This window comes from Jaculus jaculus, chromosome 4 (genome assembly GCF_020740685.1).
Source record: "Jaculus jaculus isolate mJacJac1 chromosome 4, mJacJac1.mat.Y.cur, whole genome shotgun sequence".
Classification (NCBI taxonomy): domain Eukaryota; kingdom Metazoa; phylum Chordata; class Mammalia; order Rodentia; family Dipodidae; genus Jaculus; species Jaculus jaculus.
The window spans coordinates 98,222,011-98,245,705 of NC_059105.1; the positions used below are offsets into that span (position 1 = coordinate 98,222,011).

Below are 23,695 nucleotides of genomic sequence, written 5' to 3' on the forward strand. Positions count from 1 at the left end.
CTGTGGCTGTCACCATGACACAAAATGAATTTATTTGATTCCACCATGAACTATGAACTATTAGATTATCACAAGACAAGATAAAGAAAGGAAACCAAGCAGCTCATTAAAAGGGAAAAAATGTAGCTGGTATGCAGGTGTAGGTTAAAATATTACATAAATATTCCTATATGGAGAAAATACAAATTTAAAAGTTTTCAAAATGACTGAGAAGAGAGAAACCAAACAAAAGATGATCAAAAGACTCCTTTGGGACAGGCCTACCTATCAGCTGGACAGAGGACATCCCAAAGTCAAGGGGCTTTCTAACATGATTAAGGAAAATGAAAAGAAAAGGTAAGAAAACAAAACGTTCCTTTGCCCAACTTCAAGCCCAAACAGACACAGAAGTATTAATAATTATTTGAACAAGGTGTAGAAGTAAGTGGAGTGAGTGGAAATTAAAGTCTGCTTTGTTGCCAATGGCATTATAGGAAAACTACCTAAATATGAAATGCTAATGAGGCCAATGGGTTGACCTTTCAAGAAGGCCCATAAAACACACCATGAGTCACCTTTTACTTGCCAATATTTGGAGATGAGAAAGAATTGCCCATTCCCCCTACATTCCTGGTATAATTGCCAAAGAGTTATTGAAGTAAATGTGAAGATTTAGACCTTCTTACGCAAGGAGGCAAGTTATTTGGTGGGAATGTGCCCACTAGGCTATTGACAATCCCGAGAATCATGGGTGCATAAGTGCAGTTGTGAGATTAGGCAGTGGTTTCATACAAATAATGCCTCATAATTATGGAAGACTACAAACCAGTCAAGAAAACCAACACTGTGATGTGTCCTAATACTATCAAACAGCCTTATATACTACGCTTATCAAGAGAAATGTTTATTTAATTGTGAAAAAAAAACACTAAATAGGAAGTTTTACAAACTGGCCCTATTTGTTGAACCAAAGGCATATGTGCTAATAAAGTTAAGTGGGGACTGGAGAGATAGCAGTTAAAGCACTTGCCGGCAAAGCCTAAGGACCCAGGTTAGATTCCTGAGAACCCATTGAAGCCAGATGCACATGGTCATAGCATCTGGTGTTTGTTTGCTGGGGCTAGAGATCCTGGCACACCCATTATCTCCCTGTCTTTCTGTCTCTTTCACTCTATCCACTTCTAGTAAATAAATAAAAATAAAATAAAGTTGAGTGACTTAAAGCCACAAAACAAAATATTTTTTCTGAGTATATTTTTGGATGCAAGGAGTTAAAAAGTGAAATGTCTCAACTTTTCTCAATCGGCAATGAGACTGTTATGACAGAATCTCCTATATGAATCACTTAATATTTTATTATCCTGAAAGACAAGAGTCATAATGTCCTTTAATTTATCATCTTGTGACTTCAGAATGTAGGTTTATTTCACACCTGACAACATAGTACTAAATACAATAGTTGTAATGATTTTATGGATTTAAAAATATATTGCGTCAAACAAATCATTATAATTTTACAACAACATGAAACATGTGTGGTGTCCCATAATTATTTATTGTTAAAATAGATAAAATTTGTAAAAGAAGTTGGGGATATATTATAATATCTTTCATCTTAGAATTTTTGAAGCCTCAATGACAATGAATAACTTATTTTTTTCCAATGAAAATTGTGTTTTGTTGGAGCCAAAAGTTTCCCAATGGTTGATTTGCTCAGAGAGTAACCATAAATATATACACTCATTCAAGTAATGTTTACATATTCCTACTTTTTAGAAAAAGATGGCAACTTGACTTGTTAATTATTTATAAACAATGATATATCTGTACTTCCATGTTTAATGCATTCTATTCACAATAGCACAGACATGAAATATCTGAGATACCCATCCATGTAGAAATACACAAAGAAATTTTAATATGCATATAGATATATGTGTATTTACACACATGGCAAACATTTAGGTAAGGAACTTCCTAATTACTAAAATTTGATCTGAAATTTAATACACATGTAAATCATCCCACTGTCTCACTTAAATATGTAGAATCTTATTCCGATCAAAAATAAAATGTCCTCTCTCTCTCTCCTCTCTCTCTCTCTGTCTCTCTCTCCCTCTTCTCTCTAACTCTTTTACATTATTTATCTTTTTCTTCCTTCTCTTCATAGGCACTGACCTGTAACTCCCTGTACCAGCATGTGGCTATCATCCACAATGAGCTTTTGATCAGAGAGACCTACAAGATTTCCTAAAGGAATGACAGATTTCTGCAAGAGTACTTGATGACCCAACAAAGGTTAGTGGTAAGACCTTACTGCGGAAGACACCATATGCAGTTGACACATATCATGGAGTGACATGGCAGGAAAAGAGGCAGTCCCCAGTCAGTCAGTGTGCCTAGTGCCAGAAGGTGCTACATGAGTGACTGGGGGAAAATGGTCAGTATCTGTACAAGCAATTCATGGTCTAACCTACTTAGCAGCAACTAACCTGTTGTCATGCTCACACAAGTGCAATATTGGCTCACAGCCATGGTGGGAAACCAACTGCTCTTGATTTTGCTAACTGATCTGCTCAGTGGAACAGAACCTATAGATGGAGTTGGGAAACAAGTCAGAACAAAATCACAAAATGAGCCTACTCTCCAGTATCAAGCTACAACCAATCGTGGGCTACAAGAGGGCCTATACCTATTAAATTCTCTCTAGAAAAATAATGGTTATCCAATTTATCTGGTATTAACTTTACTCTCCGTTGGAGAATCTGCTTCTCTTTTTCAGATAGACACAGATCCTAAGGACAGAGCCACCCCATCATACCTCAAAAGGGCCCAAGCTGAAACTAAGAATAATTGGTTGAACAAGCAAGGGTACCAGCACAAGAGTGAAGGAGATGAACACAGAGAATGATCAACTCCTACCAAATCTGATATCCAGAGACACAGACGCTCCCATGACCTCATCACTGAAGCAGACCTAAAATGAACCCAACATGGCTCAGGGAAATTTGCAGAAGAAGGGGCAGAAGGAATGTCAGAGCCACACATTGGGTCATGATACACAGAGCAATTTCCTCCTACCCATAACTGAGGGCTAACTCCACAGTGAATGACCCATATACCTCAACAAGGAGGGGCCAGGAGGAGGCAGGAGGACAGGGAGGAGGCTAACAATGGTACCAACTTGACTGTATTCACTGAGTACAAAACTAACTAATAAAAAAAAAAATGGAAGTCAGGTGTGGTGGTATATGTCATAGTTCAAGGCCTCACTGGACTATATAGCAAGACTTTCTATAAATAAATAATTTAAAAATTGTAATATAAATAAACAACATATACATAAACATTTTTATGTATGTAAGAAAGGCAAAAGCTGATCAAATTAGCCTAAAGTTGGGTACAAAGTTGTGTAAACTTTCTGTTGTTTAGTATATCTACCTTCTCCCAAAGGGTGGGAAATAGAAAGACCCCAAAACCATCTACACAGCCAGTGACACCCAACCTTCCATGAAGTTGGTTTCAGTTCCTGGTCATGCCTGCATGAATTAGATGTTTTGTTTTATTATTGAGTTTCAGAGGCTAAACTTAAAAAGGAACCTTTCAGTGAACATTGGGGTCTATGCATCTTTGCAAACTCAGGGCTCACAGAGGTGCAGATTTGCTATCTTGTTCTATGTGGTCAATGACTTCTTCTTGACTTTAAAATCAAACTACTTCCTCATGACCTCTGTTCTCCATGCTGAGAAAAACAGGAATCTACCCTGCACAAAATACCCCCCTGCTCTGTGCCCCTTGGGTCTGACAGAGGTAGGCATATAACTGCTTGAATGCCTCCTTGGAAAGTTTTCAGCGACCAATCTTGGGCTGAAAGCTAAGTTCCAGAATGATGGGTCTCATCAACTTCTCCACATATTATGCTGCACCTTTTGTTCTACTTAGAGTAGATATCCAAAAAAGTGTTTCAGTCAACAAACAAGATGGGTATGACACAGGAATGGCTTAGCATTCCTTCTATCAAATATCAGATTCATCTGTGATTTTCCATGATGGTTTCTTCCTGTATTGAGACTTCTCTAACCCTCTTTTACTCAGTTTCCTAATAACTATTAATTCTATCATGCTCTTTCTCTCCTACCTGCCAATACCAGTATATATATATTTGAAAACTTCTATACTTACAGACAACAAACCAAGCAAAGTAATATTCCCTGTCAGGTTTGTTCTCTTGTAGTAGACAGACTTCTCTCAACATATAGAGGCGATTGCATGTTGTGATAGAAACCAGTACATTTTTGGATGATTTTTAAAAGGACAGGAAGAAAAGAGATATATGAAGACTTTTCATAGGAATATTGGCAATGTGAAATTTTTAAAAGGCCTTAAATAGTTTTTGCTGAAGAGTTGATGGAATGAAGAAGTGAATAAAGCAGTTCTTGGGAAGAGTGTTGAAGGTAGAAGGAATACATTCTGACTGGAGCATTACTTGAACACTTTAAAAACAACAAGCATGTCTACATGGCCAGTATAATGAGCTCAAGATAAATAGATGAAGCTGCAGAGATGTCTCAGCCCTTTATTATAAAGACTTGAATCTATTGCTCATTTTAGCAGAAAAATGTGACAGAATAACTTTTAAAATGACCTCTAAAGTGGCTTTCTTGGGAAGTGGGTGAGAGAGGGCAAGGGGTAGACTGTTGGTGAACTCTTGGGGAACTAGCCCAGTAAGTAAGGTGGAGATGTTAGGAGGTGATGGAAAGTGCTCTGCTTCTGCATTATTCTGAGAGACTGGTGGCAGCTGTTGTAAAGGGCTAAAGAAAAGAAACATAATAAAATGTCACATTTATAAAATGATTAAAATCTAGAAGTATGCTATACAACATAGTGCCTATAAACTACAATGTAGTATTTTGAACTTATAACTGTCAATAAGGAAGGATTAAATGTTCTAATTACATTTTTAAAAGAAATAAAATAAAATGGAACTAAGAAAACCCTATAGAATCATAAACATCAGTTAGGGATGGATGATATATTTGCAATAATACAAAAAAGAGATACTACTATCAAAAATATGGTATTTAGGCTATTGCCAAGGCCCTTGGTTTCCCATGAGAAAGAGATGGCAAGACGCTATTGCTGAAGATGTTACATGCTTGAGCAGCAAAGTCACTGAGACATCAAGCTGGTGCTGAGAAGAAAATACTTTCCCTGTACCCAGCCAACTGAAAGCTGGAAAAAGTTGTACTGTATGCAGCCTTATGGGAGACAGAAGTCATCAGCAGTGAAAACAGTGCATACTGGAAGACTCAAGTTTGGCCAGACAGGCCAAATGACTGAACAAGTGCAATAGTGGCATGTCTGTTCTGGGGAAAACCAACTACTCTTTAATTGGACTGAAGGCCCATTCTATGGGAGGGAATACATGCCTGGTGCTAAAAAAAATCTTAATCAAAAGCCTATGGCAGAGGATGTCATGAGTCTGAGGGGTAAAATCCTATTCTTATCTGGATAAATGCATATATTACTTTAACCAAATTGCCCTGAAAGCACTACACTTAATGTTCATATTCATATATTAATGATACTCTCATTTCTGGTTAGAGAAGCTTCCCTTTTCCATATGATGATGACCACTGGGATGACCCAAAAGGCAACATAGTTCTGAAAAGAAGGGATGGAGGAGAGTACAGCACTGAAACATCAAGCACCCTCCAAGGCTCAGGGTCCATTGTGTAAGAGGTGGTGGAAAGAATGTAAGAGCCAAAGGAAGGGTACAACTCCTTACATACAACTGTCTGGACAGAAATGGGCCTTGATATCCAAGACCTCTCAGTGCCTAGCAAAACCTACACAAGACCCTCATAATAGGAAAAAACAAAAGACGATGACATCAAATTAAAAGAGAGACTAATGGAGAGAGGGAAGGGATATTATGGAGCTTCTTTTTTCAGATAGACACAGATTCTAAGGACAGAGCCACCCTATCATACCTCAAAAGGGCCCAAGCTGAAACTAAGAATAATTGGTGAAACAAGTAAGGTTGTTGTTTTCTTGGTGAACCTGGTACCAGCACAAGAGTGAAGGAGATCAACACAGAGAACAATCTGACAGGGAATATTACTTTGCTTGGTGGTACATTCCATATGTCTGTGATGCAGTAGGTGCTCAACAAATCATTCTTTCATGTGGGTAATTTAAGCACAGGAAAAATAGGAAACTGATTTCAGAAATTGGAAGTCACTGTTTTTCTGTAAGATTCAATGAAAAGAACTTCCACTTGGAAACTATTAAAGGCTTGTTTGCTCTTTATTTTGGGCTGCTTGAAATCATATTCATTTATCACCAGCCTTGGTATATATTGTAGGCTCCTCTGACAGTCTTTTAGACAAATAATACAGTTTGAATGAACAAATACAAAGAAACCTAGATATGAAGAATACAAATCTGCATTCTGGGAGGTAATATAAGTCAGGTGGCATTTGATCTGTTTGCATGGGTACAGAAGTCTCCTTGTCATGGTTTGTTCATTGGACTAAACTGCATAGCAAGGCATTTCTGTTGTCAAATTGCTATGTAAAATATGAAGAAAAGTGCAAAAAACAAATATCCTTCTGCTACATTTCTTTTTCAAAAATACATATTTTATTTATTTATTTGGGAGAAAGAGGGAGAGAGAGAGAGAGAGAGAAAGAGAGAGAGAGAGAGAGAGAGAGAGAGAGAGAGAGAGAGAGAGATTGTGTGCGCTAGGGCCTTCAGCCACTAAAAACAAACTCCAGACACATGTATCCCCTTGCACATCTGGCTTACGTGGGTTCTGGGGAATTGAACCTGAGTCCTTTGGCTTTACAGGCAAACACCTTAACTGCTAAGCCATTTCTTCAGCCCCTTCTGCTACATTTCAAATAGATAACAGAGCTGAGAAATGCAAGTTCAGGCACAGAGTGGAAACAGAGTTAGTGCAAAAGAATAAGAATCAGAAACAGCGTAAATATAAACTAAAACAATAAGTCAGAAATATCCAAACAAAAATTGAAAATAAGAGAAAGAGCAGGGAGTTTCAGAGTGCAAGCAGCTGTTAACCAATATGCTGGTAGGAAAAGTTAGAATGTAGCTACATGAGAAAAGTAGATTCAAAAGTTCTATCCACAAAATAGTTCTTGCCAAGTAACAACATAGGGTGTTGAGCCCTCAAAATTTCCATTAATCCCTTGATAGAAGTAATCAGTCATGGAGCACCCCTTAAGGTATAGATTGCTATGCCATGATGTTAAGTGGGTAGAATTTCTCTCTCAGAGAGATATCATATCAATTTCTACTGTCTAAAAAGCATTCATCTGTTAATTATTGCCATACTGACATCCAAGTCATGTGACTTAACATTTCTCTAGAAGCAGTTTGAGGAGTTCAACTAAGTTCAACTCATTTTCTTCCTCTCATTTGCCCATCCATCTGCAAATATTTGTGTTTCACAGAGTTTTGTCATATATTCACTGAATTCTTCAAATCTCAATATGCAAGAGACTTCTTCAAATATGGTCAGTGGGCTAACAGTATAATAAGAATAGCATTTCCTAAGAAGACAGGCTTTAGCTGATTAACATTGTTTGCTGAAGTTTCAGAATATTATATGGTACCTTATAAGAGCTCAATCAATATTTTTGGTATGAAACATTATTAATAAAAAGTCTTTCAAGTTTTCCCAAGTATACTTTCTTGAAATATTTTATTATGTTAAAATATTGGTTTATAATCCTATGAGATAATATTGATGTTCCAAGTACAGGAAGAGGCAGGTGCTGTGTTCACTGTCTTTCAAAAGAACTTGAATTTTGTTCATCAATGTTGATTAAAGCCTCATGAAGGATTTATGTAGCTAGTTTGCATGGATATATTTGATTTTCATAGAAACATATGGAAATACATATTTAATTTGTCAGCATTTTGCAAATCACACCCTCTTCAGAATAATTTGTGAAGTAGAAATGCTTCCATATGCTAAAAGATGGTTTGTCTATTATGCTAACAATAAAGTAAGATCCATACTTTTAACATTAAAAAACATTTAAACATTTTCTTGGGCACTTTGTGTTATCAAGGAGAGTTGAATAGTATGATTTCCTTGTACCAATGAATTTAGAATTAAAGTTTATGCTAATGAACAATTTTCAATCATTGGACAGGCTGAGAAGAAATCTTACTGACCATAGTCTCTTAATTACAGAAAGTATCACATCACTGTTTGCTGCCTAAACTTTCATGGTCAGTGCCCAATGTTTTGGGATGCCAACCAAAGATAATTGATATAGAAAAAGATATAAAGGCATATCATCTATACATGACCATAGTTTCCACCAAAACAAGTTGCCTTCCCCAGAAAAGTAAGGACAGGTCAACAACAAGAAACTATGTCTATTTTGAAAAACATATTCCAGTGTCTTGGAGTCTGAGAAGTCACTGTGGGACATACCAGGAGCTCCTTCATCTGAGTGTGATGAGGCAGTGTCCTAGGCTGCTCACAAGCCAGGTATGTATCCATCTTGGTTCTTTTGCAATTATGAATGCCAAGGTGGATACATGATATTTCTACATGATGGTGTTTATACTTTTATCAACAACCCTACAGGTTTTAAAGGTTACTTTCTGACAAAAATCTGAAGTAATTGAGAGAAGGGTTGAAGTTTGTTATAAAACTTTCACTTTTCAGGTCCAAAAGTGTTATTGACCCAGTACATCATATGAGATACAAGGCTTCAATTTTAGAGGAGAGAATAAAGTTTGAGGTTACAAAGGAATTGAATGTTTCCAAATTACTGATCATGCCATCATTATCTGAGAATACTGATTTGAGAGAATGCCTTAATGCACTTAATAATATGGAAAATTACTGTTTGGACTTTCTTTAAGATCTGGGATATTTTATTTCCTTAGTTCAAAAGAAAAAAAAAAGAGGTTATTTACAAGTTTATTTTTTATTGTGATCACTCCTCAGTGAAAATGTTATTTTTGTGATCACAGTTTAAATTTATCACATGGGAAAATTTTTCACATAATTGAAATTGTCAAACCAGCAAAATAAACCACAGTTTTGATGTAGTTTGCATATGAAAATAGGGTCATTTTCTACCTTATAATTTCACATATAAGTTTTCTTCAAGTAACTTGTCTGTTTTTGGGTTCCTTACAGTGACAATTTGAGGACTAAACTCAATGTAACTCATCTCAGTGTGGCTCCAAAACTGAGAACCTAAGCATTCTTGATAATACCACTATTTAAAATTTATAAATATTGTAGAATAGAGATAAAGGGCACCTTTGTGTTTCTGAAGTAAGGTATAGAGTGTTAAATCAATAACTCAGATTCCATAAAAACTCTAGTGAAGAGAATAAAAAGAAAAAGATCGCTTGATATATCCCTTTAAGAAATATCACTTAAGTAATTTGTTCTTCCTTTTTATATCTCCTTAAATATATGAAATTTATGGATTGAATATCTCTTACAGGCAATACTTCCAGCTTTCAGAGTAATAGAGAATAAATGTATTCACTTAGTTAACATTGCATTCTGCTTTAAAGAGGAATTGTGACTGTACCATTCCAGACTCCGTGTTCAAGCTTCACAGCCAGTTTCCCTAGCCTTGCATGTATTTCCTTTGAAGACACAATCAGCTTGTGTATTCATCTAGCCACTAATTATAGGTTTCTTAGGACACAGATTCTAATTTGACATTGTGTGTCATTTAAATCACTTGACTATTTAAATGATACCTTTCCAAATGGATTGTTAGATTTTAAAACCATTGTAACCTATAATTATTTTCATCAAGAAAATTTTTTTTAAGAGTTAGGTGTGTAGGTGTGGTGGTACATACCTGTAATCTCAGCATTTAGGAATCTGAGGCAGGAGGAACATAGTTTGAAATAGCTTGAGTTAAGAAGGAAGAAAGTTGTACACTTTAGCAAAGCTTATTGCATACATGCACACACACAACACACACACACACACATACACACACACACACACACATACAAATTGCTTGTCATACTGTTCATGTCTCCTTATTCCATTCAAAATAATTTTCTTTATAGGACAAAGAAATGAGCAGCTTAGAAATATATTCATGTGAGGATCATGAGGGAGAAAGCTTCCAGGAACTGTATAGTTAAGAAGCAGCTTAGAAAGTGTATGGCTGGCTTAGACAGTGAGAAATGACAGCATTGAATGGGGACAGGTTGGGGCTCTAGGAGTTCAGCCAAAAACATTGTGGTTGGCCAAGATAGTTAATCACTGCTTCTGTGATCAGCCTGTTCTGTTCCCTGATCTTTATTCAACATAAAACATCTCCTGGTTACTACTAAACTTTCAATAGACAATCAGTTTAGGGCACTTTCAACTATAGGTAGAGATATCCCCAACGTGCTGACCACCCCTGAATTTAGCCTTCAGTTGAATTTCCCACTTTCAAGGGCTCCCATCCATGTCAATGGATGCTTTCTTGCTTGATAAATGCTTCTGTCTTTACAGTATCTCTGAACCCTGTTTAGTAAATCTATTAACCACATTCCTTTATCAGCCTGTGATTATCTCTTGGGCCCTAGGATGGCAATGCTTTACTGCCCTCTTGGCAAAGATTCACTCAGGCACAGTTCTCAGAGAGAAGAACTACTGCTCCCCTCTCATTTCCAATAAGACTGAATAATTTATCCAGAATCAATTGTAAAGGTAATACATAAAAAATGTTACCTTAAAATATGGTGAAATTTGTAAACTATTTTAATTTATAATTTTGAAAAGTAGATTGTGGTGGTTTGAGTGTAAATGACTCCATAAACTCATGCATCTTTAAGATTAAGCTTCCTAGTTAAATTTCTAGTAGGCAGAGCCCTGTTAAAGGTGTGTCATTGAGGGTGGAACTTGACTCTAGCCCTACTAGGTATGTTGAGAATCAGCTTGAGCTCTGGATGTTCATACTTCTGGTTTGTTTTTACGCTCTCTGCTGCTGATATATGGAAGTGATTCAGCTTCCTCCACCATGATAGAATTTCCCTTGGAATCTGTAAGCCTGAAATGAACCCTTACTCCCATACATAAGCTACTTATGGTCAGGTATTTTTCCAGCAATGAAAGGATAACTGCAATGAAGATTAAGTCACTTTTGAAAGGAAGAAATAATCTGGTGTTGATTTTTGGTATATACTGTAATGGACTGTTAACAGTAGCAAAATGTAAACTTTTTCAAATTAGATTTAGTTATTTCATCATGATCTTGAGGATACATTTTTAAAAATTGAAGAATTTGTTATTTCTTTTAAATGCTTGATATTCCAGACATTTACTCTTAAGTGGTTTATCAAATTTCTTCTACTTCACCTGATGTCACTATGATATAGTATTGTTCATGATTTTTCTGTACCAACATTATCCCAAATTTACTTGCATCATGAAATCCTGAACATCTTGAAGATCTAACTCTATGATCCACTTTTATGCTTACATTTGTCTCATATTTATAATCAGGAAGAATATATGACTACCCAAAAAGACAGCCACCAATATTGGCTCTGAAGATATGGTTAGGTACGGACCAATTTTATAAGTAGATGGTTCATTTGTGATTTTTTTCTAATTAAATATTCTTTGTTTTCTTGTATTACTTTGTATTTTTGGACATTGGCATAATGCTTAGATAATTAGAAACTCTCAATTTAAAATAGATATAAATATGTGGGCTAAAATTCAGTAAATAATAAAGCTAGAAATTTAAATGAGTGTCTTTGAGACAATGTGTATGGCTGAAATCATGACTACCAGAGTTTCTCATGGCAAGAGGAGCAAATGCTAAGGCCTTGGGAAAATGCATGGAAAGGTGAAAAGGAGGCTGAGCATGTGGCTCACTTAGTGGAGTTCTTTTCTTGTATGCACAAAGCCATGGGTTTGGACTACAGCAACACATGTAATGGTTGTGTTGATGCATGTCTATAGATTCAGAAGATGTATGCACAGCTTTAGAGTGGGTTTGAGTCTAGCCTTGCATATCTAAGATACTATCTTGAAACAGGATAAAACAAAACAAGAAAAAAAAATGTGGCAGAGGAGGTATATATTGTAAAATAGAACCACAACAGCTTAGAGGAGTAAGAGGTAAATATAAAGCCAACAGTGATACGCAATGACAAGAGGTAGCTGGGAACTCATCCATGTTAATAATGAACACCTAACTCCAAAAGTAGCCTAAATAACTATAGTGAATGCCTCAGGAGGCCTCATCATAGGTAAACCGGAAAGCATGCTAAACCTCTATGGCAACAGTGATCAACATTTATATTTCGCTCTTGCAAGCATCAGGAGTCTTGTAAGTGTACATACATCAGTGGTCAACTGTACTTTCTGTCTTTGTGCAATCGTGTTACCACAAATGTCAGTTGCACTCCTATTCTTGTTAATTCACACAACTTTACTGTCAACTCTACTGCTAATTCTTGAGAGTTCACACAGCTTGACTGCCAACTACACTTTTGTTCTTATAAGTTCACGTACCTCAACTGTCAGCTGTACTCCCTGATCTTGGAGTAGTGGCACAAAAAAAACATTATCCAGGTTCTACAAAGGAATATGATAGTACTGAGTTATAAGGGATCATTAAAGAAAATTTAAAAATGACAAATTTTAGGGCTATGATAATCTCAACCACTGCTTGTAAATATATGTACAGTTGAAATGCATCAAGTCAATGTTCCCCAAAACAAGTCTGCATAATCTGATCTCAGATAACAATCATTTACATTGGGCCCATTTTAAATTTTATTGGCTGAAGTTGTTTGATTTTTTTTTTTTTAATTTTGAACCTTCCTTAGAATTCTGGGTCATTCTCAATACGTCATTTATTCTTAAGTGCAGACTAAATTGAAAATATGATATCATTGTAAGAAAATGATGAATGTGAGCTAGGAAATGATTAAAAACTAGTAGAGAAAAAAAAGCTTGAGTTATGATATTTAATGCAATGTATTTCTTCCATAATTTACTCATTTTCTTCATGCACAAAGGACTCTTGGATAAAACCTTAGGTCATCAGTTCTGAACACAGTCCAACATGCCTATTTAAATAAAAATGGAAATGAAATTTCTTGGTACAGGTGTAATCCATCAGTTGTTAATGGAAACATCACAGCAAAACTATCCCAAAATCATATAGTAAATTGTCTAGAATGGAATGTTACATGCTTAGTGATCCATTTTGTACCAGGTGGCTGGCACCCATTCCCATAAAACTCATCCTTGATGAACTTTCAAAGATGTTTCCCCACACACCTGGATTACACCTTTACCTTGACTTCCACCTCCAACTTCCTATAGCTCTTATTGAAGGGGTTAGCTGCCCATTTTCTACAAATAATAACAAAGACAAATGCTTAGATGCTGTGGTAGTTTGAATGTATATCCCCCACAGATTCAGGTGTTAAAGCTTATGACTTGGGTCTCCAGCTGCCTGGTTAGAGTGTCAGTGAAGGTAGATCCCTGGGTCCAGCCCTAAGGTACATTTGGGGTTGGATCTGATTACTAGCCCAAAGACACCCAGAGAGGTCTGAGCTCTGGCAGGTTTGTATGTGCTCTGGTGCTGGTGTTTTGGTTGCTACAGCTTTTAAAATATATCCTATAATTTTTATTTATTAGAGAGAGAGAGAGAGAGAGAGAGAGAGAGAGGGAAGGAGGGAGAGAATGGGTGCACCAAGGCCCACACCTCTGCAAGTGAACTCCAGACATAGTTTTAATCTCAATTTGGCTGTATGGGAGCAGATTCTTCTGCCACTAATGGAACTTCCCTCTGGATCTTTAAGCTTGAAATACCCCTTCCTCTCATAAATGGTGTCTGGTTTGGATGTTCATCCCATCATTGCAAAACTAGCTACAACAGATGTTTATCAACAGATAATGAAGATGTGGTACATATACACAATGGAATTCTACTCAACAATATGGAAAACAAAATAATGAAAATTGCAGTAAATTGGATTAACTTGGAGGCTATCATCCTAAGTGAAGTTACACAGTCTAAGAAACTCAAATGTCACATGTTTTCTCTCACATGTGGCTTATAAAATGGACCAGCTGAAGAGAAGGACAAGAGATAGGAAACTTTAGGACTATGGGGGTATAACTAGAATGTGACCAGGAAAAAGTGAAAACAGGGGTAGAGAAGAAGACAGGATACCAGAAAAGTTTATATAGGAAAAGGATATTGGGGGAGGGAAGAGGGGGGTTCCAGGGAAGGGAGGGTGGGGAGGGAAATTACACAAAACTAAAGACTAAAGTGGTACATTAGGACCCATTCTCTGGGATACCAGTATACAAGATATAACTCCCAATTAATGGAGGTGGACAGACCAGACTGATATGCCCAGTAGAAGGTGGGGGAAAGCTGAATTTTAAAACCATAGGCCCCTGCTTGATAATGCCTAAACCAGAATTGGGTTACCCTCACAGGTAGCATTTGGCCAGGAAGATCTGTGAAGTCCCCCAAACAATGTAGGACATGGTGAAGCACTTGGTTATGCAATAGAGCTGAAAAGTAAGAGCCTATTGCTAAAGTCACCACAGGGTGCCATCCCAGGACACCAAGAGACCACGTGGGAACAAAGAGAAAAGCCAATCCTCTCCTGGCAAACCCTTATGGAGCTGGAAAGTGCTGTGGGAGCTACTAAATGACAATGGTCACCAATAATACAAATAACCAAGAGACCCTGGAAACTATGCCGCACAACAGGTGGACAAGAAGCACACACTTGTGCCACAGTGGTGCATAGTCATTGTGGGTAGCCAACTGACCTCTGATAGGACATAAGACCTTATGCTTAAGCTCAGTGCGAGAGCTCAAGTTGGTGCCCCACAGGAAGGAAGTTCACAACCTCCAGAGAGAAGCACCCATTGCTCTTTGGACAAGGTGAGTGGGTATCCTCATCAAAATGTCTCTCAAAATTGTATGCATATTCCCCTTAATCTAAGCTGCTCTCACCTTTGTTGGAGAATCTGTTTCATTTTACAGATGGCAGAGAATTTTGCAGATATCTAAAATCTACCAATTCAATGGGACAAGATAGCTGACTCCTCACCAAGAGATATTCCACCTCTTCCACATTTACTGGGCCCCAGGGGGTACCACAGAGGAAGAAACAATATGATTATGCTAGACTGAAATTTAACTCCTGGGGAAACAGCAACAAATACGGAGATGTTCTGAAACACATCTTAACAGAATTACAGAGGATACAAAGAACTCAACACTAAAAACAAAATGCTAACACACCCAAGGCTCAGGGATGGTTGTGGAAGAGGGGACAGCAAGAGTAAAAACCACAAGGTGGATAGAAATATCCTGATTTAGAGTTCCCCAGAAACTATCAGAGACCCTAATTGCTCCATAGTAAACACAAAGGACCTCTCAGGTAAATGCAGACAGTGGTGAGGGGATACAAGTTTATAACCTATGATATACATAGTTTGTGTTCCTTTGCACAGTACTGAAAAAGATGCTTAGATATTACTTACTTGACATAACATGATTAGCCACTAGATGTCACTCTTTTCCAAGCAACAAAGCTGACTTCAACAAGTATGTAGGATCTATTAGTAGTTAGATCGCTTGACTTAATTGATGTTGTCCATGTTATTCTCAGGTACAGTATTGACTAATTTAACAACAAATACTTTTTTCTAAGTCTCTTTAAGTCCTACTACAAGGAAGAAGGTGACAGAAGGTTTACTTAAAAAAGTTAACCAACTAGAATTGCAGACCTAATAACTGAAATATAATTATTAATTGGCAATAGATTGTTGGTCATCCTTGAACTTTTGAAATTCAATTGCCTACAATCTCTACACCATAATTATTACTCACAATGAAACTTCCTTTCATTGTCAAAATAAGTTTATTTATTCAACATTATAATGTTTAAAACATTAGTCTCATTCAGTTTGGTATTTTGACATGTCATGTCTTTCCTTTGCATTGTATAAGACTCGTCCCATGGGTGCCATTTGATTAATACATGCATAAAGAAGTAAACACACTATGCAAGACAAAGTCAAGTTTTGGCAAAGCATTGCTTTATCTATCACAGATAAATGAAGATGATCTGAAGTTAGCTCACCTTCATCTTGTACAAATTGTCAAGGCTCCTATCCTAAAGAACTCTGATTCTCTAATACAAACTGAATACAACACGTGGTACCTAGTTCAGAAGATGGAATTTAGTCTTAAAATTGGAAATACTGAAATTAATCGCCCTGACATCACATGAAAAATTACTTTAAGGGTATGACAAAATAACAAGTGGGAAAGGAAAAGGCAGAGCTCTTTCCTGTATGCCCCCTTTACCAGTTAAGCTTGATATCAATTCCATTTCCCTGCAAAGCTCAAATATAATCTAAATATTTAAATATATCTAATATAAGTATACTATAAAATATAATACCTAATAATCTGCACTTTCAAAAAGTTAAAAGCTTAGATTATGTAAGCGCATAATGAGCATCAAAAGGTGATCTCATTTGCTGAACACAGTTTGGCACACCCATGATCCCAGTACTCAAGAGGCTGAGGTAGGATTATTATTTCCAGGCCAGCCTAGGCTACAAAATGAGACCCTGTCTTAAGAAAACAAAGAAAGGAAGAAAGAGGGAAGAGGTGGAGGGTAATTGCTTGTTAAGTTATTAATTATTGGGAAACAAGTAAAACAGTCATCTCAGTAGAAAATAGAGTTGCAGGAATGGGGATTCAATCACTCAATTGGTCACATTCCATAACCTTCAGAGTTACCTTTTCTGCTGGTAAAAATTGTTTTTATTGGATTTTTATTGTTTTTTGTTATAGGTACAAATTCAGTGGGAGTCAACAAAGCATCTATGCATCATCTATTCCCCCTATCTCTCACTTTTCAGATATTTTTATGCAGCCCTAACTTGTACTGATCACATGTAGAATAAAATGCTCAGCTGGCAAGAATTACTTCCTTATATGCATCAAATTTTTTCTATTCCTACAAATATGATTATGAATAAAGGCTAATATTACTTCCCTCAAGAGAGTAGAAGACTAAGAGTATAGGAACATTCTAGAGGCTGTGTATGAGTAAGAGACCAACATTTGAGGGAATTCTGCACAATGAAGCCTAATGAGCATACTCCAACTGCATCACCCCTCTGTGCCAGTTACCTTCTTATTGATGGGACAAAATATCTAAGCAGGATGACCCTTGGGTAGAAAAGGGACTATTTCAGCTTACAGATTAGAGAGCAGAATGCATCATGACGAGGAAACCATGACAGGGATAAGAAGCTGGTGTTACATTGTCACATCAGCATGGGAAAAGCAGAGAAGGAAAGGGAGAGAGAGAGAGAGAAACACCAAGTAGAGCTGTACTATAAACTACAGCCAGGTTTCACCTCTTAAAGATTTTCCAACCTCCCCAACAGAGCCATCAGCAAGAATTAAGTATTCAAACAGATGAATCTATAGGGAGCATATTATATTCAAACCACTACACCTGAACCTTGTCTGTGCTAACAGAAATCAAGTACTATCTATCTGTGCTGAAAGGTCAAGGCTTAATTCTTGGCAGGGGCTTTCCATACCATATATCAGTAGCTCTCTCCTCTGTTGCACTGTAGGTAGTTTGCCCTTGTGCTTGAAATAATACATTAGATCCTTCATTACAATATAAAGAAATGGGGAGTGTGAATTTGCTAGCATGGTGAGTCATTACACAAAATAAGCAGTCTCTTGGATATCATTTATCGGGAAAACAATTATTGTATGTAAAATGTTATCAACTGGATTTATTCAAACTAAAAAAGATGACATAAATGTATGTAGTATTCCTATAGTCTGTATTCTATACTATTCTCAGAAAAATGCATGACATAAAGAACAATTTAATGTATTCAAGGAAGATGCCCATCTAAAGAAAATATACTCAAATTTAGAATTTCAAAATCATGAAGAAACTTTAGACATGGTTAAGTAAACTATAGAAAATGATCTTAAATTTTAAGGATTTAAATATGAAAGATGATAGAAATGGGAAGTGCTCCAAGATTTACTACTAATTCAGCTTTAATTTCCTTCAATATTATACTACTCACCCAGTGATTGAATGATTCAGAAAACTCAGCATACATTTTTAGATCATGTGGCTGGAGTCTGAATGCCCTTCTCAAACACTATAACTTTAAAAGACTTATTTTCTTCTCAGAATATTATATCCTATCTTCATATTAGATTAGAAAATAACAAAGCACTAAGAGTTCCGTAATAAAACAATAATGTGCAAATGTATTGGTATGTAGGGTTTGTATTTGTACACAAGAAGAGTTGCGGATAGTAGCCAAGTATTGCTTCTTATGTAGCCAGACTGCTGTTCAGTGTTCTGTTTCTTCAGGTTTCAGGGATTGCAAAGTCTTCCTAGAGAGAAGGTATTTCCTTCAAGCCATCATGCAACATTTGCAGCTCATTTAAAAGTCTGTTAAGCAAGTCTCTAGTCGTCTGATTTATTTCTCAATGTGTGGAATATGAAATTCTCTAAAGTATGATTTTTTTGAAAAAAAATCAAGTGGTTTTTGTATTAAACAATTTGTTCTACATGATTGCAGAGATTCATTTTAGCATTGAAGATTCCTTTTATATTAAATTTCCTATTCAACCAATTGCAGTCTTTAGAAAGCATTTATTTTTGCTAAAACATCGAATTGTTAATAGAGTAGTAAATAATTATAATCTCATCCAGAGCCCATTCATATCATCTTAAGGAACTCACATATATTTAACATATTGAAAATGCACATTAGATTGTTCATCACTGAAGAAAAGCCTGAAGATGCTACTCACGCAGGTTTAATTGTGTGGGCATGTTTTTCATGGACAAAGGCACCAGCAAGACCTCCAGCTCCTGAATTTAAATACTGGATTGAAAATAAGCAAAAGTTTAAGGTTTGACCTAAATATATGAGGAAAAATAAAGTACTATCATTTGGTTTAGTAAAAAGAACCTATTTTTTGACTAGTGGAAAATGTGTGATTATTGCATTAACAACAGATGTCTATTTTATTATTATTATAGTTATGTTTTTATTATTGTCAAATTTTATCTAAACTAATATGGCAGAAGATGGCAGAGAGTAAGGATAATGAGAGAATGTACACAGACTGTAAAATTTACATCTGAGAGAAACCAGTAGGCCAAGAGGAATGCTGGATAATGTCCCTCCCCAAACACAGGCCAAGTCAATCCATCCAGTGATGTGAATGCCGATGTAAGAGGCACTCCTAAGTGTGTGAAGGGTGCTATGACTTACCACAATACTAGGAAACATATTCCTGGGTGGAGACTTAAGACGTCAATGTGACATGACGTTATGAAGTTTTTGTAGAACTACATGTATCAGACAGACAGCATGCCTGAAAAGACTGCAAATGACCCTGAAATTCAGACTACATGAAATAAAAAAAAAGCTAGTTCTTTGTATACTGAGGCCATTTGATCTACAGAACCCTCTCTTTGATCCAACAAGCTTCCTACCTTGGAAGTCTACTTTTCCCTAATAAACTGCCCTGGCTTCTGTTACTATCCATGTATCTGCTCCACTTGCTTCTCCTGGAACACAAGAACATGGGACAACTCTGGTGGTGCCCACTGATCCTTCATCTCCACAGATATCATTAGTAGGTCACTTAAATGGAAAGTTAGCAGATTTCAAAGCTTATCAGCTATGGTCTCCAGTCATAATTTATTAAAATAATAAGAGTACCATATTTTGAAATACTGAAGATTGGCTTCATTCTCATGTTCTCTGTCAAAAAAATATTTTCAAATGTCAGTATTACTTCATTTTTTAATAATTACATGTATGAATGTAAAAATTTTCTAGCAGTGTTCATATACATAAAAACCTAAAGCCATAATCTTATGGCGTAAGTCCTAAATGCTATTATTCTCTATAGCATCCTGATTTGTTTACAGTAACCAAGGAAACATAAACAATTATAAGTTCTTTATAGTTGTGGAAATACTAAATTAAATTATTTGTCATGTTATTCTCTCATATGACTTCATTATTATCTAAAATCATAAAGGGCAATAAGAAAAGAAAGAGATAAGTAAATGTAATCCATGGGACATATTTACTTTAGATTAATATCTATGTTAGGGCTGGAGCAATGGCTCAGCTTAAAGTATGTGCCTGAAAAGCCTAAGGTCATGAGGTCGATAACCCAGTACTTACAAAGCCAGATACAAAAGTTGGCGCATGAATCTGGAGTTTGTTTGCACTGGCTAGACGTCCTGGCATGCCCATTATCTTTCTCTCTCTCTTATCTGCCTCTTTATTCCTCACTATCAACTAACTAATTAAATAATAAAATATTTTTTAAACATCTATGTTAACTAAAATGATGCCATTGTATAAACTAGTTTTTACCTTATAGGAACACCAGCAAGCAAAGTCAACTCCCCAGTCATGTAAGTGGAGTTCAACATTTCCAACAGCATGTGCTAGATCAAAGCCAACAAAACAGCCCTAAGGAAGAATAGGACAAAGTTAGAATTTGTTTAATGATTGAAAATTGTAAATAAAAATATATTCAAGAAAGTATATGGCAAAATGATATATTATAAATGAAGGACCATTCTTTCTTTCTTTCTTTTTCTTTTTCTTTTATTTTTTTCTTCCACTGGTGAATTTTTTAAATTTCATATAGTTTTATTTGTATATGTTCCATCTTATTTTCAATTTCTTTCATTTTTCCCATAAGTCCATCTTAGTCATCATATAACTGAACATATAAAGCATCTGTATCAAGACTATTTTAATTTCTTTTGCTTATAACTGTAGCATCTATTTTTTCACTTTCTTCTTCCTAGCTATAGCAATTTTTAAAATATGTTTATTTATTTGTAAGCTGAGAGAGAGAGACAGACAGACATTCAGTCAGACAAAAAAATAAAGAGCGAATGGGCCCACCAGGGCCTCGGGCCTCCAGCCATTGCAAACTCCAGATGGATGTGCCACTGTGTGCATCTGGCTTTATATGGGTACTGGAAAATCGAACCCTGGTTGTTAGGGTTTATAAGCAAGTGCCTTACTGCTGAGCCATCTCTTCAGGTAATTTTTATTTATATTTATTTATTTATTTTATTAATTAGTTTTATACTCAATTGGTATGTTCTTCAAGGTAGGGCCTCACTCTAGTCCAGGCTGATCTGTAATTTACTATGTAGTCTCAGGGTATCCTTAAACTCATGGCGATCCTCCTACTTCTGCCTCCTGAGTGCTGAGTGCTGGGATTGAAGGTGTGCGCCACCATGGCCTGTTGAAGCACCATTCATTGATGCCTTAGTTTATAAGGTAGAATCTGCAATTCTCAAGAGCCCACCAGGAGGCCTGCATGGTCAACACTGCTCTCACCTGCCATGAGGATGCAGAAATAGTGACAGGGATGAAACATTAGTCACTTTAGTAAAGAGGAAGTTAGGAACACTAAATCCAATAGCAGGAATTCAGGGTTCACTTACTTTTTGTTGACTCTAAACTGTTTTAATGTTTGTTAAATATTCTTTTACAGCATAGAATAAGAAGTACACATAGAAAAGCCACATTCTAGAATAAAACAATTGTCTCAAAATAACGCATTGGTTATACTTTGAGTTTAAGCTAAATTAGCCAATTTCTTTTTGAGTGAAACTAACTGATAAATAATTATACTTCATACTTGGGTATTTGATCAACATTGTCCTGAAAATGAAGCAAGTGTATCTTTAAGAATAATAGCTGAGCCAGGTGTGGTGGCACACACCTTTAATCCCAGCACTAGGGAGGCAGAGGTAGGAGGATTGCCAAGAGCTCGAGGTCACCCTGAAAATACAGAGTTAATTCCAGGTCAGCCTGAGCTAAAGTGAAACCCTTACTTTGAAAAACAACAACAACAACAACAAAATGACTAATAGCTCATAATATTTGTTTGAAAAGATAAATTAGAGTTTCCAAAACAATTTAGAATTTTGAAAAATTTGTAGTCGCTTCAAATATTACTATTAACATTAATTTCTAATAAGTTTAATAGTAAAATATAATTTTAAAATATTTTATAGTTAAATAACATAATCACTAGAAAATACATACAATCCAAGGGAACGTGATTTTCCAAGAAAACAAGGCATGGTGTTACTGGGGAATCTAACCCAAGTTGTTAAGCTTTGTAGAGTGAGTTATTTCTCTAGCTCCCAGCTGTCTTTTGATAAATAGATGCCTAAAATTCATCAAATATAAAATTATGTCACTTTTATGCTTATATAACTAATTTTTAACTATATATTATTTACATGAATAATCAGTTTTTCACCATTCTAAAATAAATAGAGTTTAAATTTTAATTTAGTTATATGTTGTTAATATAGAAAAATATAGAGCTGTAGAGATGGCTTAGTGGATCAGGCCTTTGCCTGTAAAGCCAAAGGATCTCGGTTCAATTCCCCAGGACCCATGTAAGCCAGATGCACAAGGTAGCACATGTGTCTGGAGTTCGTTTGCAGAGGCTAGAGGCCCTGGTGCTCCCATTCTCTCTCTCCCTGTCACTGCCTCTCTCTCTCTCTTTAAATAAATAAATAAAAATAAAACTTAATAAAACAGAGATAAAGGTAATAAAAATACATATAGAAAAATATAGACACAACAAATTCTTCTTTAAATCCTTGGTGATGTTGAAGAATGTAAAAGGTTTTTATTTCTAAAAAGCTTCAGAACGGGTCCTTTAGTATACTCTGGTGACCCAGTTTAACACTGAGCTCATTATCTCATTTTTCAGGAAGCATTGCTCACAGCGGTTAGGGACAATGAGGGCTCTGGCTCTTTATTCTCTTTGGTATCCATGTTGGCTGCTGTAATTAGTTGCTCCCCCTTTGGGCTCAGTCATAGGAAGTTTTGACCACAAACAGTCTTGAAAAACACTTGAAGTCATGTATGGTACACATGTGAAAAATTTCAATGTTTGAGAATTTGTGGAAGGAGGATTTTCATGAATTTAAGGCCAGCCTGAGCAACAAAAAACAAAAAAAACCAAAACAAAAACATGGGTAGGAGATCCAGCTTGGCTAAAAAATCCTGATGACCCGTATTTAATTCCCCAGTACCCATGTAAAGCCAAATGCAAAAAGTGGCACACGTATTTGCAGCTTGTTTGCAGTGGCAAGAGGCCCAGTTTGCATAGTCTCTCTCTGTCTCTCTCTCTCTCTCTCTCTCTCTCTCTCTCTCTCTCTCTCTCTCTCTCTCTCCCTTTTTCACTCTCTTTCTCCTTGCAACAACAAACAAACAAAAAGACATTAATACAAAAAAAGACCTGAAGCCCTTACTCCAAATTTAACATAAAAAAGAAAAAAAAATGAAAGAAAGAAAGGAAAAAAATTAGGTCACCGCTTGAGTGACTAGACTTGCTCTTGGGCCTCTGCCATCTCTAAGAAACACTTGACCAGGTGAACCTACTGGCTGAGATGAAAAAGAGAAATCCTTACCTGAGCTCACTCTGAGTAGTCTGCTTTCCTAAGCCTCACAGTTGGCCACAGGTGTATGTGTAAACTTTTCAGAGACATGTAAGACCTTTCAACCAAGCTCTAACTATATCAGCTGATATGAAAGAGATACACAAAACTGTGGTTCTTGCTTCACATT

General features: G+C 36.3%; 1 protein-coding gene across 1 annotated transcript in view; it reads right to left on the reverse strand.

The window, feature by feature from the left end:
* Positions 1–23,695, reverse strand: part of Kynu (kynureninase) — a 139,326-nt gene that overhangs the window by 29,528 nt on the left and 86,103 nt on the right. The window contains exons 9-10 of the mRNA XM_004651814.3: positions 20,453–20,551; positions 18,864–18,937 (exon numbers count right to left, since the gene is read on the reverse strand). Coding sequence (XP_004651871.2) covers positions 18,864–18,937; positions 20,453–20,551 — 173 coding nt within the window. The remainder of the gene's footprint in view (positions 1–18,863; positions 18,938–20,452; positions 20,552–23,695) is intronic.